At 39.4% G+C, this 19,942-nt stretch overlaps 1 protein-coding gene across 9 annotated transcripts in view; it reads right to left on the bottom strand.

The window, feature by feature from the left end:
• Positions 1 to 19,942, bottom strand: part of LOC112155935 (adhesion G protein-coupled receptor L3) — a 315,029-nt gene that overhangs the window by 113,652 nt on the left and 181,435 nt on the right. For 7 of the 9 annotated variants that reach the window (XM_036216949.1, XM_036216947.1, XM_036216944.1 and 4 more), the window contains 2 exons: positions 13,599 to 13,613; positions 10,002 to 10,802 (listed from right to left, as the gene is read on the bottom strand). In XM_036216949.1, coding sequence (XP_036072842.1) covers positions 10,002 to 10,802; positions 13,599 to 13,613 — 816 coding nt within the window. The remainder of the gene's footprint in view (positions 1 to 10,001; positions 10,803 to 13,598; positions 13,614 to 19,942) is intronic. The other 2 variants (XM_036216946.1, XM_036216950.1) reach the window with 1 other exon arrangement.

The raw sequence follows: 19,942 nt of genomic DNA on the forward strand, positions 1-19,942 counted from the left end.
TTATTATTTTTTTTATTCAAATGGATCTTTTACAAAGTCTATTAGTACAACCTTCTGGGGATATATGTCTTTTATGGCTCTCCTGTCATTTCATTTGCTTGCCTATTTGGATTTCCAAACAAATAGTTTTTTAAGTCATTCATAATAAATTACACATTGGAGCTGAGCCATTCACAGCTGTCATGCATGTATAACTTCTATGGCACATAAGACTCTGTATGAGCCATGCATTAAACCTCTTAGTCCTTGGAAATCCATTTTTAGCTCTCTATGATATTCTCCTCCTTTCATCTCAAAATAGACGAAGCTTTAAAGCCTGAAGTGCGACAGTTACAAAGCGCATACTTTTTATTTAACCCTAAAGTTTAATATTGTGTCTTTGAGGCCTCTGACAAAGCTTTAAAGAAAATACACGAGTATAAAAGATTACAGAATCCCCAAGTTCTCTGCATTTACTAAGACAGAGGAGCGCTGCTTTTTTAGACGACTGGATCAGTCGAGCCAAAGAGATGAATCTGAGTCTGATTTATGTGGTAAAGAGTTCTGGAAAGGAATTCTGAGCCATTTATGTACATTCACTCATCTGATTGGCCAAAATAATCTGACAAATACAAACAAATTAGGACTATGAAAGTGTGAATTTACAAACTTTTAGACATACATTTGTTTTAATTTTGTAAAAATCTTCATTTCTTTTGACTTTACGTACTAAAAACCAAAATCTCCAGTCGCTGAGACTGTTGTAAGCGTGTCTCCATGTTTGGATTTGGTGTCAGCAGAGATGGATGGGGGTTGGCTTTAACTGAGGGATCGCCTGCCAACCTCCTTACTACACAGGTGATCTTTGCATGAGTTTTGGATCAAGGTAGAGCCACAACAGTCAGTGACTGATGCCCAGGAAACAGGAAAGACATCAGAATATAAATTAAGGAATATCATAAAGAAATTTGGTAAAACAATGGAAATGCAAGTCTGGAAATGATACAACTTGCCTTTTTTTATCCTGTTGTAAATCCTAAAGTGTTCGAGGCTACGTTCACTGTAGTTATAGGATAATTTGTGGGCTCTTCGTTGAATATATGTGGCAATTGAACACTTGTTGAAAATAAAACCAGATAAAACTTTGACCAATCAGGGACTTGATTCGTGAAAGTGCCAACCATTTGAGAATTGACCGTAGAGGAGAAATTAGCAATTACAGTTGGCGCACAGACGGAATTATGAATTCAAGTCTTTTATATATCGGAATAGAGCTGTGAAACAAAAATCCTGGAATAAGATTTACGGGATTTGCAACACTTTGATATTTCGCACCAAACCTCTTGTACATGTGCTAGTATTGGGTAAAAACAATCCAGTGTGAACATCACATGCTAAAAGTGCCAAATATATTTTTATGGAGAGTATTTTGCAGATTAGCTAATATTTCAGCTACATGCTAGCTATTTTGGCTAATTAAGGCTTTTTTGGAGTTACACTAATATTTAGGCTACATGCAAGCTGTTTTGGCTAATTTAGGCTTTTTTCAGTTTTTGACATTTATGCATTGTTTTCAGCTACATGCTAGCTGTTTTGGCTAACCTACATTTTTTTTGCTGGCATTCTCATGCTTTTAGGAATATTTGGCATTTACTAAAAACTTTTTGGCTATTTTGCAGTTTAGCTATTTCAGCTATTTCAGCTACATGATAGCTATATTAACTAATTAAGGCTTTTTTGGAGTTAGGCTAATATTTAGGCTACATGCTAACTGTTTTGGCTATTTTAAGCTTTTTTTCGTTTTTCTTTTTTTTCAGCTACATGCTAGCTGTTTTGGCTAACCTATGTTTTTTTTTAGTTTTTTTTTTTTAGGTTTTTAGGCAAATTTGACATTTAGCTAATACTTTAGCTGGCTATCAGTTTCAGCATTTTCAGCTATCAGCACTGACATCTTCAGCATCAATATTCAGCTTACAGCATTCACACTAGCATTATCGCAGATAATGCTACATATCTACTTCATAAATATGTTAAAAAGTAACGGTTTTAAAATAAAAAAAAAAATATTTTTAGAGTGTTAAATAAATGTGTCCCCTGCTCAGCCCTCGACCTAAGGTGTGTTTTGGCCCCTGTACGATAGAGTTTGACACCCCTGGGGTAACTAGACCTGTTATGTTCTGATCAGACGTTGACCATGTAACATACAAGCACATGTAAACAACAAGTTTAAAGTCAAAAGAACATTAAGGATCATTTCCTCCTGCATATAAGGTTCAGACGTATAGCTTTAGTAGCTGCAGGGTGCCACTTGAGTAAACCAAGCCAATAAAAACATTGACTAAAAAGCAAGTGTGCGTAGAGGGCGACGGACACAATGGCAGTTTGTGCCTATGAGAGCACGCTGAGTCAGATTTAGATCATCTACAGCAACCCTGCCAAACCACATTTACTGCTCAGACAGTCTTAATCAATTAAGCATGTGTCAGGCTCTTCCAAATGGAGCCAAGATAGGCCCGAGTGTCCAAAATATCAACTGCTTCGGCATGAAGGTCGGCGGAGCTTCGTCTGCCGGCTCCCTCAAGGCCAAAAGAGCTGGCACGGGGCCTTGGCCAGATGGCAACATGTGGCACTATTACAGAAATGTAAGACAATGAACGGATCCGTGACACCAAATGTGCCGCGTCTCATCTAGCGATTATGACTCAACAAAAGAATCACTCGAACAAATGACCATGAGAAAGAAATACACCCGTCAACGAGGAAAGACTTCTGCAGCAGACGAGCAGGAACATAAAAACTAACTTTGGAGGTTCAGTACTTTGCCAAACTTGACATTCAAAGAGGTTTGATGTTTGTTACAGAATAGGGTTTAATGACATCATTGTTGAGTAATTTAAAGGGCTACTCAACTCTAATCCTTCAAATCTACTAACTATCCCTACTAGCTGCTAATAACTCAAGACAGAGACACTTTGCATTATTTTTCAATGTGTTGCATATTGGGAAAAGAGCAAATATGGTGGATTAAGATACCAATATTATATTTTTGTCAGTATTTCTCACAAATTAGTCGTACCTTAAATTTAAAAAGTCTTGAAATCAGTACTATGGCGAGAGTTTGAAGTTTTCATTCAATAAATCAACAACTACAAAGGTGTTTGTTTGTTCCCCAGACTTTCATGCAATCCGACTTGCCTGCAACCACAAGAGCCAACCCCCAAGGGGCTATTCAGTGCAATAGCACTTATGTATCGATTTGTGAAAATAAAGAGATGGGGAAAGTGCAGTCTAGAGTTATTTCCCGGATCCGTATGCCTGACGAGCCTCTTCAAACAATACCTAATTCTATTCATTCCAACGAAAGAGGGAAATATGAGTCTAAGAGAGAAAAGTAAGAGTCTCTGAGGGAAAAGGGGCTGAATCCATATTCCACATCCCACACAGGCTTTGAAGAGAAGCGGTTTTAGTTGGTTTGATGCTAACAAATGGCAATACTGACTTCTAATCGCAAGGGGTATAAATAATAAAAAAAGCTAGGATGAAAATTACATACTTGGATTTATTATTGAGTAATTGCAATCAAGAAGAGACTATTTCAATATAAATGGTTATTTTGTTCTAAATCCACAAGCAATCACTTCTACTGAATAATGTAGTCGTTTGTGACAATCTTCTCTACTTGTTGTCCAGACTTACAACCGACTGTAGTTGGCTTCCTTCTCCATTGACATTTGTGCCTTTTTTATTTCACTCTTCCACATTACATCAATCAACTTTAGTTTCTAGCTTAAATTCTTTAAAGAAATTTTGACACAGATCTTTTGACGACATTTTAGGATCAACGTTTTTGTGGAAAGTCCCATCGGTTCCAAGTTTCAGGTCTTGTGAAAAGTAAGTTTTGCATTTCAAGAATCATCCTTTTTTCTTTAATTGTTTGATAGTTTAGCAACACAAAAACATTACTTTGTGTTTTCAGAAACTAGTTTTTAAAATACTTTAATTGTGTAGCAGTAGACCTATGATCAAAGGATTGAAGGTTCGGTCCCCACCTCGCAACCCCTTGGTCCTTTGATACTGAACCCCACATTGCTTGTAGCAACTGAGGCGCCACGTACATGTGTGGCCATAAAGCGCTTTTTGCCCTTAAAGAAAGGCCAAAAAGCTACTATTTACAATTAATAGGGCCAGGTAGTTCAAGAAACAAGTTATTGTCTTGACACAGATTGGTGTGCTTTAGCATCAAACTGGTTCCGAATATACCGTCCTTATTCCTCAACTACAGATTGATTCATGTCTAAAATATAACATGAAACCTTTTGCAAGCAGTAGTTTTTCATAGAAAAGGTCAGAGGCGGAAGAAAATCAGGATAAAGTTTAAAAAGATCACCTCGTGGTTCATCTTTATTTTCGGACAGAATTATTGGTAAATGCTTTAATCTAAATGTGATGCAGTCACTACGTAGATTTTGCGCATTTTCTACGTTTTAAATTTAATGTGCAATAGATCATTTTTGGAGTTTTACTAGTATTTAAGCAGCGAGCTAGTTTTTCTGCCTAATTTTGCAACTACTAAGGTTTTTTTTGTGTAACTCATATTTAAGCAGCACACTAAATATTTGTGCAAAATTGGCATGTATTGCATGGATTTATAAGCAATTTTACTACAACATTTTCAGAAATGTAGGTCAACTTCAGCGCTCTTTCATAGTTCTTTAACAAAATTTCCAGTCTTTTAGCAAACATAATGTTATGTAAATAGCTTTTGCATTTTCAGCAATTAAACTAAATTACATCACCATTTTCGGCAAAAAGCTTCAAACTTTTCAGCAAGTATTTTTAACATAAAGCTTTCACGCTAGCATTATTACAAGCAACCTTTCTAATAGGGAATCAATGTCAAAAATCATTGTTAATTATTTAACCTTTTTGTTTTAAAGCAATTTTGTAGTATACGTTCATGAAAGATCTCAGTCCTACCAATTGCCACTGACAAGACTATGTAAATGTTTACAACTAAGAATTAGAGGGCTATTGGTTTTACTGCTAAATGTTGCTAACAGGTTAGGGTAGCCTCTTAATTTACCGAAAACACTGAGATGAAATTAGCTCCTAATGGAAGGTCTGATTGAACTGAATCACACCACTATGAAAGAGGTTTTGAAAAAAGCTCTTTCTAAAGGTGAATATGGAGAACTGGGTCATGGACAGCTGAGATAAGGATGTATTTCCTCAGCTGTCAGTGAATCGTGAAGCACCGCGGCGAGCTCTGCAGCCCTTTTGTAATCACTTCCACGCATGTGTACGTTCGGATGCTTGGTTCATGCAATGTGTTCTTTTGTGCTCTTAAAAGACGATGTACCAATTTATTCCTGTTGTCCTTGTGTTTTCCCTCAATTGAATGTGACAATGCAAAAGCGGCGGAGAGCTTTGAGAACTGCTTACTGGCGGCGAGCAGCGAGCACCTATTTTATTGCACATTCAGTCATCTTATCTGTACAGTTGTCATGGGAGCGCTTCCAGGTGTTCGTTGTCTGTCCTTGAAAGCAGCTTTCTTTTCATCCATATCTTCAATATTTTTTTCTTTGTATAGACATTGTGCGTCAGGAAGGATACAAAAAATTTGCTAAAAAAAATTAAGGGCATTGGGTAATGGTCCATCAGATGTTCTTGGCCGTCACTGGTATGAGTGTGCTCTTGCCGAAGGCCCTGTTATAGCATGTGCTGCCTTCTGGCTGAGCGTTGGCCCCAGCTGTGGGGTTGGCCCACTGTCTGCCTCCATCATGCCCCTCAGAGCACGGTTCACTGGTGTTTGTTGGCCATCCCCAGCAGGACCGCATAACCCTGATCTGGGAATGTTGCTCAAACTACCAATCAAGACAACTTTGAATCCAGTTTTCAGATAAAATAGTGTCTAAAACTAGACAAAAAAACGCCACATCGCACTAATCTCAAAGACTTATACCTCCACCGAATCCTGTAAATATGATCCACTGTAGTTTCAACACATTGGAAGTTGATCAAACTGGACGGTCTGACCTTGAGTCGATCCCGCCGCTTCTTCCTGACACTTATATTTGTTTCCCGACTCCATCCAACCACTTAATGCAACCTTTTACTATCTATTTTCATGCATCAAACTCTTTGGAGAGCGGCCAAACACTTCTTTAATAAGCAAGTTTAGCACAGTTGGTGTCTGTGTCCAGTTTGTGTTGCCATAGTCTATAAATGTCAAAAACTGGGGGCTAGTTGAGAGCGAAAGCACCACATGTATTTAATCTTCACTCCAGTGACTTTTTTATTTTCTTTTTTTTAATGGATTGGTGTTTTTTGGCTTGAATATTGTTTGGAACATATTTGTAGAGGAGTAGTACTCACCTAAAGACAAGAAGTTCAGCTGATAAGTGGCAGATGAAAAAAAAAAAAAAAAAGCAGGAGAGAAAAGCAACCAGCACTAAGAGGCAGGGATTTCACAGTTAAATAACTTGTGACATTTTTGACTGGAGCTGTTGATGAGGGAGCGCAAAGAATTACTTTGGTGTGTCAAAACAGGTTCTTTCTTTTCTTGTGCTTTCCAACAAGTGCCAATTTATACAAGGAACAATGGAGCGAGGAAATTAACCTTTGTAAATAAGTTTTGGGAAGATTATTGAGAGCGTAGGAAGGTGAAAGACAGAAAGAGAGAAGATACTCAGGAAGGACATATTGGGTATATTGAACGACAAAAAAATGACGAGCAAAAACATAGAAAAAAATCAATGAGACCAAAATCTCTTACAGGGTTTAACAATTATTTCGGAATCCCCTAACAAAGCTAAAACGCAGGTGTCAGAAATGTTCAAAGGAAGTTTTAAAATTATTATGGGATGGCCACAGGATACACAGCTTGGCGGCCATTTTGTTGCACTGTGTGTCATTTCGCGAATTTCGCATTTTTGTGCAATATGGGAAAACAAAACTTTTGTTCAAGCAATCACAGTAAAATTTCACACACACGCCACCAGGTTAAGGCTACAATTGACGTTTGGTTGACCTATGACCCAGGTTTTAAATAAAAAAAAAAATCCCTTTAGTGTGAGTAACAAATTTAAACTCCTCCTTGGATTTTCAATTTATTGCTAGCTAAATCCTCAAGCACAATTGGGAAACTACTAAGGAAAAAAAGGGGGTTTTAAAGTTTGTTTATTTTAAACAGTGTTAGCATGGCGAGTTTGCAAAAGTGGCGTTCCCTTGATGCGTGCGTATGTTAATGCATGACTGATTGGTTCAAGCTGAATGAAATGAGGCGACATGAATGGTAAAAAGTTGATTTTTTTTTATTTTTAAAAAAACCTCTGTTGCCAAGGAAATCCAAAAATGTACTCTTGCTTATTCTTCTAAATCTTACATAGACCTGTTCATCTCCCCTGGGTGACCAAAAAATAAAATGGTTGCTATGGAGATAAAACAAACAGAAACCCTATGGTTTTGAACAATCTGTTTTTTTTCTTTTAGCAATTTTTTCACATGCAAAGATGGCTATTTAGAGGGGGAGGGGCATGTAGTAGCTTGTCGGGGATATCCGAAGGACGTTTCAAAATTATTATGGGATGGCTACAGGACACACGGCTTGACGCCCGTGTGACATTTGACATTTTTACGCAATATGGGAAAAGAAAACTTTTGTTCTAGCAATCTTAGCAACATTTCACACATGGACCACCAGGTTAATTAAACTCCTCCTTCAATTTATTCCTACCTAATTCCTCGAGTGTCATTGTAAAACTATTAAGGAAAACATTTTATTTTTTATAGTTTGTCTATTTAAACAGTATTAGCGTGGCCAGTTCGCAAACCATTAACACTTGCATATTTTTTACTAAAATATTGAGAAATGTTAATACATGAGTGATTGGCTCAAGCTGGACGTAATGATACAACATGAATAATAAGAATGTGGGCGTGGTTTAAAAAAAACAAAAATAAAAAAAATTACCTTTGCAGATTCCTCTAAAACATACATGGTCCTGTTTTTTTAATGAAATTGTTGCTATGAAGATAAAACCAACAGAAACTCCACCGTTTAAAAAAAAAAAAAAAAATTCTAATTAATTTGTCACGGGCAAAGATGGCTAGTTAGAGGGGGAGGGGCATGTAGCAGCCACTCAGCCAGTGGGGGTGGATCAAAAGCATGCGGCGGGGATTAGTAGGCCTGCAGGTGCCTTTCAACCTTGCTCGCAGCTTTAATTTCAAATTAAAACTTTTTTTTCTTCCCTTATTGCAGAAATATTAATACACAAGCTAAAGGCTTATGCTGGCCTTTGATTAAACATAGATTTTTGGAAAAATTGATTTTCCATTTTTCTTTTCAATTTGCTTCCATGCTGGACTCTCTGCTCTCATGAGTCTTTTTTAATGTTGAGCTCCCTTGCTCTGTTTGTACTTGTGTGGGTTTTCTTTATGTGCTCTGGTATTCTCCGGCTCTCAGGACACACATGTTAGGTTAATTGGTTGATGACTGCATGTTAGTCTGCCATATACCGGAGACTAAAGGGAGCCTCGGCTCCTTGTGACCCTTAAAGAGAATAAAGCTCCCTTGGAGAATAGACGAAGGACCCGGGGTGCTAAAAAAAAGGTCAGAGATCAGAGTTTGGCATGGAGCCTTTCAGACTCTCTGGGTTTCTCCTGGTTTGACAAAGTGGAAAAGGATGCAATGCTCTTTTGACAGCGATCATACACATCCCCGCTTTTATAAATGACAACAGTCCTCTCAGAAAGAAAGATTGGCTTTTCCAATGCAGTGCAAGAACTTCTGGGTCAATAATATTTAGCTTTGCTTCCCTTCCATTCAAACTGTTCAGTGGAGAAGTACGTACAGATGTCACCACTTCACCTTCTTCATGGGAAAGGGTTAGTAGCCTGTGCGCTAAGCGTTTCTTTTTCTCTAATTGCATCTGACCAAAATAAACAAACATTGTTGAGCTCCTTTTTCAACTTCTTGCAAATCCTGAAATTGAAATTATACTTGCAGACCACTGTACACTACCAACACTGACCATAAACCTTTGATAGCATCGAAGTTTAGCTGTAATGCGTGATGAAAAAACACATTTTCATTCAAAGGGAACAAACAAAATGCTAAAAACGTTGATGAAAAATCTCTTAAGCTACAAAATGTCACAATTTGGCAAACTAATTAAAATGCAAATACATAGGGTATGTCCAAATTTCCTTAACACTCCCTAACTATTGATTATTGACTATATAGTGCTGGACTGTGCAGTGCCATGGATTTTAACATACTTTGGACACATCCTCACCACTTATTTTGTAAAATGTCACCCATTTTCCAAAGTAAAACATCATAAAGAGCGTTTTACAAAGACTATTTATCAATCAATTATGTTGGTTATGATGAAAATTTGGATGGTTCCTAAAAAATTACAAGCATTTTTTAAAATAACAAATTGTTCAAATGCAATGCATTGTGGTCTATATTCACCATTCAGTTGACTATTGAAGCTCACTAGTTTTTCACAGAGATTTCTGAGAAGTTTCTAGGGCACTTAATTCTTGAGAGGGACCTGGTTGGAGACAAGATAGCGCCCAAACACAACTTTGAACCAATCATTAGCCAAAAATGGAAATGTCGCAAATATAGCCGAAAGCTGAATTTGCATATCTATGCTAAAAGATTTCTAACATAACCCTAACCGTAACCCAGTTCTGGTGTTTTTCCTAGGGTAATAGTGTAAACTTCGTTCAAACTTCAGTTAAGGACTTCCAGCTAATGATGCTCTGACGCCATCTTGGGATCATGTTGTTTTCTGCGGCCAAGTCCTCTTGTTTATGAACTGTAGACTCAGACAACCCTCCAAAAAAGTTGCACCGTCTTCACATAAAAAACGGAACACTTATTAAAAATTAGAACAAAAGTTCTTATTTCTGTTTGCCTGCATTTTTTTGTACTTTTTGCAACCTTAAAGTACAGTGTAACCATCCTGAAATACAAGCTAGAATCAATGAGTTAAGAGACTTGGTCTTACCTAATCTGTTGTCCAATGCTCCAAAATCCAGAGAGTACTTGACCACGTGATAATTGTTCCAAACATACAGCAGGTTGTCCCTGGGATTGTAATCCACAGCAGCAATGTACTGGTAAGAGTTGGGGAAAGGGATGTCAAGAAACCCGTCTTTGCTCAGTTCTGTGTTGTAGATGTAGTCAATCTTGTTCCCTGTTGCCTCATTGTCGTCATCCTCGTACACCGTCTTGACCACATAGAGGATCCCGCAGATCATGAAGGCGTTTGAAGCTGAGCGCTTGTCGTAATCTGTTTCCCAAGTGCCCTCAACGCGCAACGTGTAGGGATTGAGCTGACTGATGACGATCCGTCCGTTGTTTTGCTCTGTGGCGTAAATCACCCAAAGCCCATTCTCGTCTACAGCCAAGTCAATGTCCGACTTCCCTCCCCAGCGGTATGGGGACGTGTCGTGATAGTTGGCGTTGGCTATGATGGCCTCGCCACTCTTGATCCGCGTTCGCAGGTCAAACTTGACGATGTTGCGCGTGCGCTCCTTGTTGAAGAACAGGGCTCCATCGTAGACCACGAAACCTGTACCGTCAACGCGGTGGGGGAGCTTGTAGGTCGTCGTCGGCCTTCCGGCGATAAAGTCTTCCTTGGAAGAGTATTCAGTCAAAGTGTCAGTGCGGTAGGGAGTCCAAGGCATGTAGTAGATTTTGTCGGAAGCCTGTAGGGGGTCTTTGCACCAAGCCCCAGACTGGTGGTCCGACTCAAAGAGGTGCTCGCTCTGGTACACCCTACGCAGAAGCCCTGGGCACAGGAATACTGAGGAGCCAAAAATGGGAAAAGACAATGACAGAGTTACATTGGCATGTATTGAAATTGTGGCTTAAGACAGTAGAAAGGGAGAAAAGATTATCTTGAGAACAAGATCAAAGAGGGAGATGCCAAGTTATTCAAAGGTTTTAGAGCCCCAAAGCAATATTCCATATCCTACCTATACTTCTATAGCAATAGTCTTTGACCCCTTTAAAGCAACTTTCTATCATTTTACTGAACAAAGAGATAATTTTACACTGAGGAAATGTTAGATTTCCTGTTTACTAAGTCAAAGAATAATTTCAAAACTCCTGAAATGTTATTCCAACTGGGTCACATAAGCAAAGGAAAATGACGTGAAAACATCCCAGTGGGAGTTCTAAATAAATGGCATTAAACTCAGAGACCCTGCATTTTGATAAATGGCTGGGTTGTAATTACAGGCCAAGGCACCTCCTTTAGAAAACAAATCAAAAGGGAGGGGAAAAAAATTAATAAAATCACAATCAAAACCCCTTTCCATTATGACTTTCATATATTTTTTTTATCTGCAGCATGATTTACAGCACCACAAACGGGTAAACTAATTACGTATAAACTCATTAAGTCTCAATCTGATAAAACCAGGACGTCGCTGGCAAAACAGTTGGAGTTGGTCAACTGCGAGGACCATTTAACAAAAGGATTTCAAACAAATATTGACGATTGCAGACGGGGGCAATTAAAATGTTCTCTGCGTCCACAAAGATAGCATCTATATTCACAATTATATCGACTACAAAGTAAAGCAAGATCTGACAAAAAAAAAAAAAATGGATATGGGGGAATAGCTCATTAAAAGAGGAAAATCTTCCCAAGCAAAAGTAGGCAAAGCAATAGATTTTTGACAGTTATTTCCTTCTCCCCAGGTTTGGGGGCCCAGGCGGCAGCAGAAATAAAACAGAGTATGTGAGAAGTTTTTTTTTTTTTTTTCACCGATGTGGGGCAGCAGCCTGACAAAGCGCTGACAGCTTCCAGCCACAGATCCGTTGAAAGGTAGAAGCTGCGCGCTCCAAAGGGAACGAGAGGAAGAACACAGTATAAAAAAAAAATAAAAAAAGCACAAGCACCCCCTTCTCTTGTAGTCTCTAAAGAATAAACATGCTGTCTATGGGCAGGTGTAAATGTGGTGAGATGCCTTCCGGTGACACAGAGCCTCGGCACACATCGCGGCATTTGCTCTGCTAAATGCTCAGAGCTCGTTTTTTTGTATTTGGGGAGGTGCTTTGGTACAAGGTCAGAGCAGGTGAGCTTTGTTCTGACAGCACACTGGGCTCTATGGGGGTTGTAAGTATCTGCTTGTGAGCAAAAGATTGTGTCTCTCAATCATAGATTTCATGGGGAACCCCTTCGCATTGGATTTGTACAACGGCGGAGAAATCCCAATATCCCTAACAATTCCAGTGAATTTATGACTTCATCGGACCAGCTATTAAAGCTCTCGATTCTCATTTCCTAACCCAACTTTCCTCTTCAACTTCATATTGAACAATTGGCAACCAATGTATTTCCTTCCAATTCAAAGCTGTGGCTTAGTGGTAGAGTTCCCCCCTTAGACTGGAAGGTTTTGAGTTCAAATCCTCAGTAGAGTCATACCAAAGACTCCAAAAATGGGACCCTGCTCCTCCGTGCTTGACACTCAGCATCAAGGGGTTGGATTAGGCTAATGCTACAGTCACATATACAACTACCGCCGCGCAACGGGAAGCCATTGGCAGGATCTTTAAGATTCCATGCTGCTACCTGATTTTATTTGAAAATTGTTGGCGTGGTCATGAATGTTGAAGAACAACCACTGTCCGTCATTATATAAATCTGGTCCAGTGAGAGCTGATGCCAGCTGGTGATTACCGCTGGCACTGCCCCGTGGTTGCCCAATTTTGGAATCCTACCCGCCTGTCACTGGACTGCCACCGTCGGACTTCAATTTTTAGAAAAAAAACTATCTGGTCTCCGTTAAGTTCAGCCCTTCCATTCTGCTCTTCTTATTTTGCCACCCTTCTGAAGTCTTCTGCCCCACTCCCTGATATACAACGTTCTAGCTCTGCCACTAAACTATCCACTCGCTGCCATTAGAAATGGGAAGATCCTGAGTTCTCGGTGAGGCTTTGGCATGTCTATACGTTTCCCTCATCACACAATGCTGATAATGGAAGACTAGCAACTGCAATGATCTATCCTCCACCATTGACGAGTGTGCCCCTCAAGGTTATAGCCATCATCATGTTGGGAGTGATTTGAAAAATGCTGACAGGTTATTGGACAAGCTATTGATCAACCTGTATGGCTTTCTGCTTTAATATCATGCAGCTGATAAAGCTGAGCTGGAATAATTTTCAGTCGTGGTGCGGTATAGAAAAAAAATACATAGTAGGGTTATGGGATATCAGCAGGAAGCAGGTTCCTAGTGTTTTTCATTCTTTCTTTACTTAAAGCATCAGCTTAGATTTAAGAAAAAGTCAAAATCCTCGCCTCTGATCCTGAGGGAGTCTAATGATTTATTCAGTGTTTCAAATGGTGCTGCGTGTTCATGGGAATTTGAAATTAAAAATGTATCTTTTGTGCTGTTTCTGCAAAAAAAAAAAAAAAGGTTCCCCATGAAATGCATGTTGAAGCAAGAAAACAAACAAAACCACACACAGTGGACATGGCCCTGGAATTATGGCAAACACCTCTACAGTCACCCGTCACCAGAAAAAACCACAAGCACAAATGCAGATGAAAATGGAGGTGAAAAAGGAAGAATTGTTGGCATTTAGTTACCTTTTTGTTCCACTTCTATTTTTAGGCGTAAGGAGGAGAGAAAAGACAAAAAGGGGGAAAAAAATACAAATACGATTAATAAAAGGAGAACTGGCTTGACTTCAGTCACACAAAAGAGCAAGAAGAGAACCAGGTTAGTAAGAAACAGACATATTGAACATTCAATCATAAAGTTTTCATCCACGAGAACAGACTGAATCATAAATGAGCCTGCAAGAAATCCATTTATTCATGTCTCAGGTTGTTCTAAACTTTACTTTTTGGTGGAGTTGTCAATATAGTAAAAAATATTTGAAGTAAAACTTCAGACATAGATTTGTCTTTAAAATATTGCACTGTAAAGTGTCAGGTTAGTTTATACAGATCTGAAAAAAAAGTAGAATTATTTTAGTGACATGTTAAACCCTTGATTCCGTAAACTAGCCACCTTTCATTGACAGTACACAAAAAGTCGCTAATAATCCAATAATTTGTACAATTGTCACATATCAAAGTGGAGTATGACAGAAATAAAGCTGTTTTGACCCTTCCGTGAAAGTATATTGCCTGGACCAATAATCTCTAAGATCAGCGAAAGGACCCTAGTCCAAAAAATGAAACCTGTTGTGGCAAAGCCATACTAGCCAAATGTTTATTTTATTACCCTGTATTTAACCAGGAAGTCCAACTGAAATTAAGAGATCTCTTTTACATTGGAGTCCTGGCCAAGAGGCGACAAAAACCATAATTACAGTTAGAAAACAAAAACAAGTTCTGAAAATGGCCGATTAGTCAAGACAAAGCCAACTTGTCAGTTTTGATAACTCTATCCACACACCAATGAAACAGTCACTCCCTACAGGTTGTTCTTTTTGGCAGTAAATTGGACTTTTTAGCTTTTTTTCCCCTGAAACCATAGCTCTAGTGGTCATTTGAGGAACTGCCAGATGCTACTTTCAGTTTATCTTCATAATTGGGAACTGAAGATGGAAGACTTGGTCTCACCTTTATACTGAAGTTTGAGGAAGACGATAGGCTTCTCTGTGAGAAACTAGCAACTGAGGCTATGCTTTCACATCTGGCACAAAAAAACACGGAACGATGCTTGGAGAAGTAGCTGGATGGAAATGGAAAAGGTCACCAAGTTGGCAAGAATGAAACTACCTTTATAGGTCAGTTTGAAAACTGTTCTGCTACTTATTGCTTTTTGGGCTTGCCAGATTAGTCTCGATTCCCAAAGATTCATCAAGAGGTATATGCTCTTATAATCCTGCTACAGAATGAATTTTTGATCGCTTGGACCCAAGTAATGATGCTGTTGTTGTTTTTGGCTTAAGATACTTTGCACTTTGCAAAAGTTGTTAACAGTGGATCTGACAGAGTCTTGATGGTACGACTTCCATGCTTTAGGAGTACTCGTGTTTGTGGGGACAATCCTCCAGTAGGATAAAGTCTTGACTACCTGGACCCAAATCAATGATGTAGTTTTTTTTGGCCTTGGATACCTCCTTGTAAAAAAGCATTAACCTTGGATTAGGCAGAACAATGATGGTACCTCTTCTGTGCTTTAAGAGAACCTTTGTTTGTAATTACTTTGTGACTACTGTACTCTTACTGCAGGATGAATTCTTGACCACCTGGACCCAAATCAATGATGTTGTAGTAGTTTTAACTTATACCTCCCACTTTTAAAAGTCATCAACTTTTTAATGATACCATGACATTTCCTCTTCCGTGCTTTCACAGTTATTAGTAACTCATGTCTGCTTTTCTAAAATACACTTTTTTTTAAAGATATTCAAAGATTTTCCTCAGTTTTGAGGAACTCCCAGTGCATAGATAGTTCTACTAGTACAACTAAAGCTACTAATTAAACCTGAAATAAATAGTTTTCAACAAAAATACTGGAGAAATTCTGATGTTTACAAATCTTTGAAAAAAATATACACAGTTACAGGTGGATACATCAGGCCAGATGAAAGCACACTTTGAAAAAAACATGGTTACCTTTAAGATAAAAATACATTGTAACATTCGAAAAGCATTGGATACGTATTCTTTGGATGACCAATATTATTTCTTTTGCATTTTATGTCTTCTGGCACATGATAACATTTCTAATTTAGATTATTTTTCCCAGCAATAGTTGTTTTCAGTAACTGTTTTCTTTGTAAAAGTGGGTCTGAGGAAACCTTTTCACTGACCTTTGGAGCCAATCAAATCACACCAAAGAAATTAAAGCAACAACGTATGTTTTTTTTTTATTCTCAATTCAAAGGTTATCTACAAATGCATCTAACTGTCAGAAAGGGAGCTTTTGTCTACTCTAGCTTGCTTCTTTTCAACATAAAAATATCTGGCTCTTCAGCTGCTGAACGCTCCACTGTTCTGAGAGCTCGCCTCTGACTTCTTTTGTTTCCTCTGAGACCGCACGAAAACAAATAAAGGCACTAAAGGCTAAAAGATCGTAAAACGCTGGGGAGTTCAGAGTATTCACGTTGAACACTTCATTTCAAATGCACTTTGGGAGCCGTTTGCAGGGTTGGATGTTTTTTAATTTGCTTTATTCTTATGTGAGCGAGCACGAATGGAGGCAACATCCCAGTGCGGCGTTGGGTCGCTCAACCAGGAGACAAAAAGAAGAGCTTACCGAGAACCTGCAGAGGTTATTGCACCTTGACTCTTATATTACTTCCTCTTTAGACAAGCCTCTTAGGCCAGTCGAGGCATTTTGTCATCCATCCTCATCTGAAGTTGGGGCTAGCGTCCATCCAGTGTGCCTGCTCCAGTTCCCTTCCCAAGAGTAATCCCCCCGTCCAATAAGAGAGGATTAACCTCTCTTACTGTGGCTTACAAGTTCTTTCCTCCAAAATGGAGAGCGCAACAGAATGAAGTATTGGGGAGGTGGGGGTCAGTGCGGTGAGGCCAGGCAGGCTAAAGTTGAAAAGATGGGGAAGTTATTAGAGTAGAAAAATGTTATTGCGGGGCAGTGAGCCAATGATCGGAGGGAACCAAGTGCAGAGGAAAGAGGGGTTTCAACAAGTTTACATCATAAACTTCTTACTGGTTCATTAAGGACAAACGTTCAACAAGACATCGACGTCGAAACCCGACCCCCGTTTTGCACCGACCATTCAGCCGGCGGGCAGAACCCCAACGCGTCAAATCAAAGTAAACAGCCTAACGCGCCTGATTGAAGTCTCCTCACCTCCCGTGAGCATCGGCCACACATGCAGGGACCGCGGGGAGGCTGGCGTTTCTGATTGAGCGGTCGCTAACAGTGGCGAGGGGAAAGCAGGGTAATGATCTATAAAAAAGGCATTAGTGGCGATGGGGGTGGGGATGTGAGAAGTGCGACGCAATCACCGGGGGAGATGGTGTGAGAAGGGAGTAAGAGGATGTGGATGAAATCCCTGACAAGGAAATACACCCCTCCCCGGGCTGCAGTTCAGCATCAGGATCCATGTCTTGACCGGAGAACGCCCGACGATGCCAGAGTCCACATTTACCCAGATAAGATGGTGGAAATAAGCTGAATTGATTTGTTTGAAAGGCGTCTTTCCTCCACTCCACCACCTCTATTGTGACCTTAATACGATTTTGGTCATGGCTGTCACTGAGTCACTAAAAAGCACTTAGCTCTTTCATGTCTTCCTTTTCCCTTCTTTTCTCTTTTCTTGCCTTTCCACTCCCAGGTGGCTAAGAAAGCTTTAAAAACGTCCACACAAATGCAGATCTGCTACTGCACTCGTCTTTTGTACCATACAACTCCCACAAGCTTAACACAAAAATGGTCTTTTCTGCTTTATGGTTTTTGGCTAATTAAAAAAACATTAGACACGACTGCATAATGAAGGTACGGTAGTCACTCCCCAACACCAAGTCGGCTTTTACACAATATAAAACAATCAAATACTCCCATGAAGAGGCGATGAGGAAAGTATTGGTGGGAAGTTGCACAAAATACTCGAATCTATTAGCAGCAGGTCTTCAAAGGCCTGTTCATTTTTTGTGAGTCAACAGACGACTTGCTAATCCTCCTTCCAGCCAAACGAACGACCATCTGACGAAAGTCTGTGTGGCATTTACCAAAAAAACAAACAGGCTTTTATTTATTTTATTTCTGCTGCTTCCCACTAAAACTGAAATGTTCATCTGGATTAGAATTTTCAAGATAAATCATTTAAAAGACACTTTTTTGTCCTTTAGCATTTAGAGTATAAAACCTTATAGGAGGCCAGTGACTGTAGAGATCGAGGTCTGAAGTAAGAAACACCTGTTAAACCCGACGGATATATGAAACGGGACACATAAAACAAAAGCTTTTTAATAATCACTGCTAGCTAGCTTGTTGGATAAGTGTGTGTTCGGCTGAATCTGAGATATTCCACTATCCCTACATTTTACCCTCAAACGGAGAGTTATGGCAAAAATAGTTTTTTACAAATTTGAATGTCACGCCCACTCGATGATGTCATCAGTAGTCGCAGGTCTGCTACGTTAGTGCAGAGTTGGAAATACGTGATAATGTTGTTTTTTTAAACTTTAAAAAGGTTGTTCTGAAACAAAAAGTCATCACTTAGATTTAGATGTAAACTTCTATGATTCAGAGCACACCCATGTGAAGAAAAACGTGGAACACCCTCGCAAATAAGGGCTCTGTATCCCTCCACCGCAAAGGTTAGCACTTAAAAAACTATTTCGGTCAACCCTACCCCTTTGAATGCCCCTACAATTGGAGGGAAAGGAGTGTTTGGAGGGGGTGGAGGAAAAATTCAAATTTGGCTTGTTAGCCTGGGGGCAGTACTGGTAGTGCAGACTTTTCCTGAAAGGGGCGGTTCTCACTCTGTGAATTCAGCTGAACCCGAATGTTTTCATGTGTTGGGAGGGGCTGGTACTTTTAGAGGAATGCTCGGAAATGGATCCAAATACCACTTTGGAGTTCTTTTGTGAGGAATGAACAGTGCGATAAAATTAAAAGCTCAAAAAAGTTGATTTTTCATGGTATAGGCCCTATAAGGGGAATCTGTAGTGACATAGGGCTGATATCCCTCCGCCAGTTGATTGTGGCATGGAGGAGCAATACATTTCTTACGATGGGTTTGCTCTGAAGCAAATACGTTTACAATTAAATGTAAGTAATGCCTTTTTGTTTTTGCCTGACTGTTATAACGGTATAAAACTGATGTTGTGTATTCTTAGAGGGCTATTCAGATTCAGCCTGAATTTGCTCAGTCTGTACTATTTTCACCCATTTTACGAAATATTTCGCATCCCGGCTTAACTTCGCATTCATTACTGTGTTCCTTAAGATCCGGACACGCTGTGAAGCAGACGGCTCCGACCCCGTCATGTAAGAGGCGGGCTGTATGGATTTTCATTTGAATAATTAATGCTTCCCAATTTCACACTAATGGTTGAGAGGTATCAGAATGGTATCATTAGCCGCTAATAGAGATTCATGGGGAAATAGCAGAGACGCTTCTTTTTTTTTTTCTTCTTCTTTGCAATGTCCCCTCTTTTTTCTGTCACAACTGAAGGAGTTTCAGAGTGCAAAGCAGTTCACTCCATCCTTTCAGCTTTTTAATTAATGACACAGATTACAGGGCTTTGAATAGCATGTGTCTAAGGATGGAGGAAGACACCATTTCTCCCCTCTAAATTCCATCCTTATCCCCTCCCCTCTCTCTCTCCCTTTTTTTTTTTTTTAACCATTTTCCTTGACCAGCACTCATGTCTCCCATACCATCATTACAGGTTCCATTTCTCAACAGCACCTCTTTCTCTTTCAACCACTTGACTGCTCTCTTTGTGCTCCTTTCTGCTACTTATTCAATCTCCCCTCCTGCAGTATCTCTCTGTTTCTATCACTTCCTTGCATGCTCCTGCAGGGGAGGCAGCCTCAAGGCTGCTCTCTCATAACCTTGACAATGCAAGGGCCAACCTGTGTGTATATGTCCTTCTTGATGATCAAGCAGGGCTAAATGACGAAGCAGTGGAGTGCAGACAAAAACAAATTTGTGTTTGATATGAATTACAGTCGATAACCCTGTAACAATTGAGCTGACACCCAAATATCTCCGCTCTTTGAACTACTGTAAGTCTTCAACCGTCTACGCAATTGACACGAACGTAGATGGTAAATGGCGTATACTTGTATAGTGCTTTTCTACCTTCCGTTAGGACTGAAAAGGCTTCACTTTTCACCTAGGGCGCCATGCAGTTTTAGGGTCGGCTTGGGGTGGAAGAGTTATAATATGTCTGTGTGTATATGTGTGTTTATATAGTATGTATATATGTATATATAGTATGTATACATATATATATATACATATATATATATATATATATATATATATATATAT

The sequence above is a fragment of the Oryzias melastigma genome, linkage group LG18 (genome assembly GCF_002922805.2).
Source record: "Oryzias melastigma strain HK-1 linkage group LG18, ASM292280v2, whole genome shotgun sequence".
Lineage (NCBI taxonomy): Eukaryota > Metazoa > Chordata > Actinopteri > Beloniformes > Adrianichthyidae > Oryzias > Oryzias melastigma.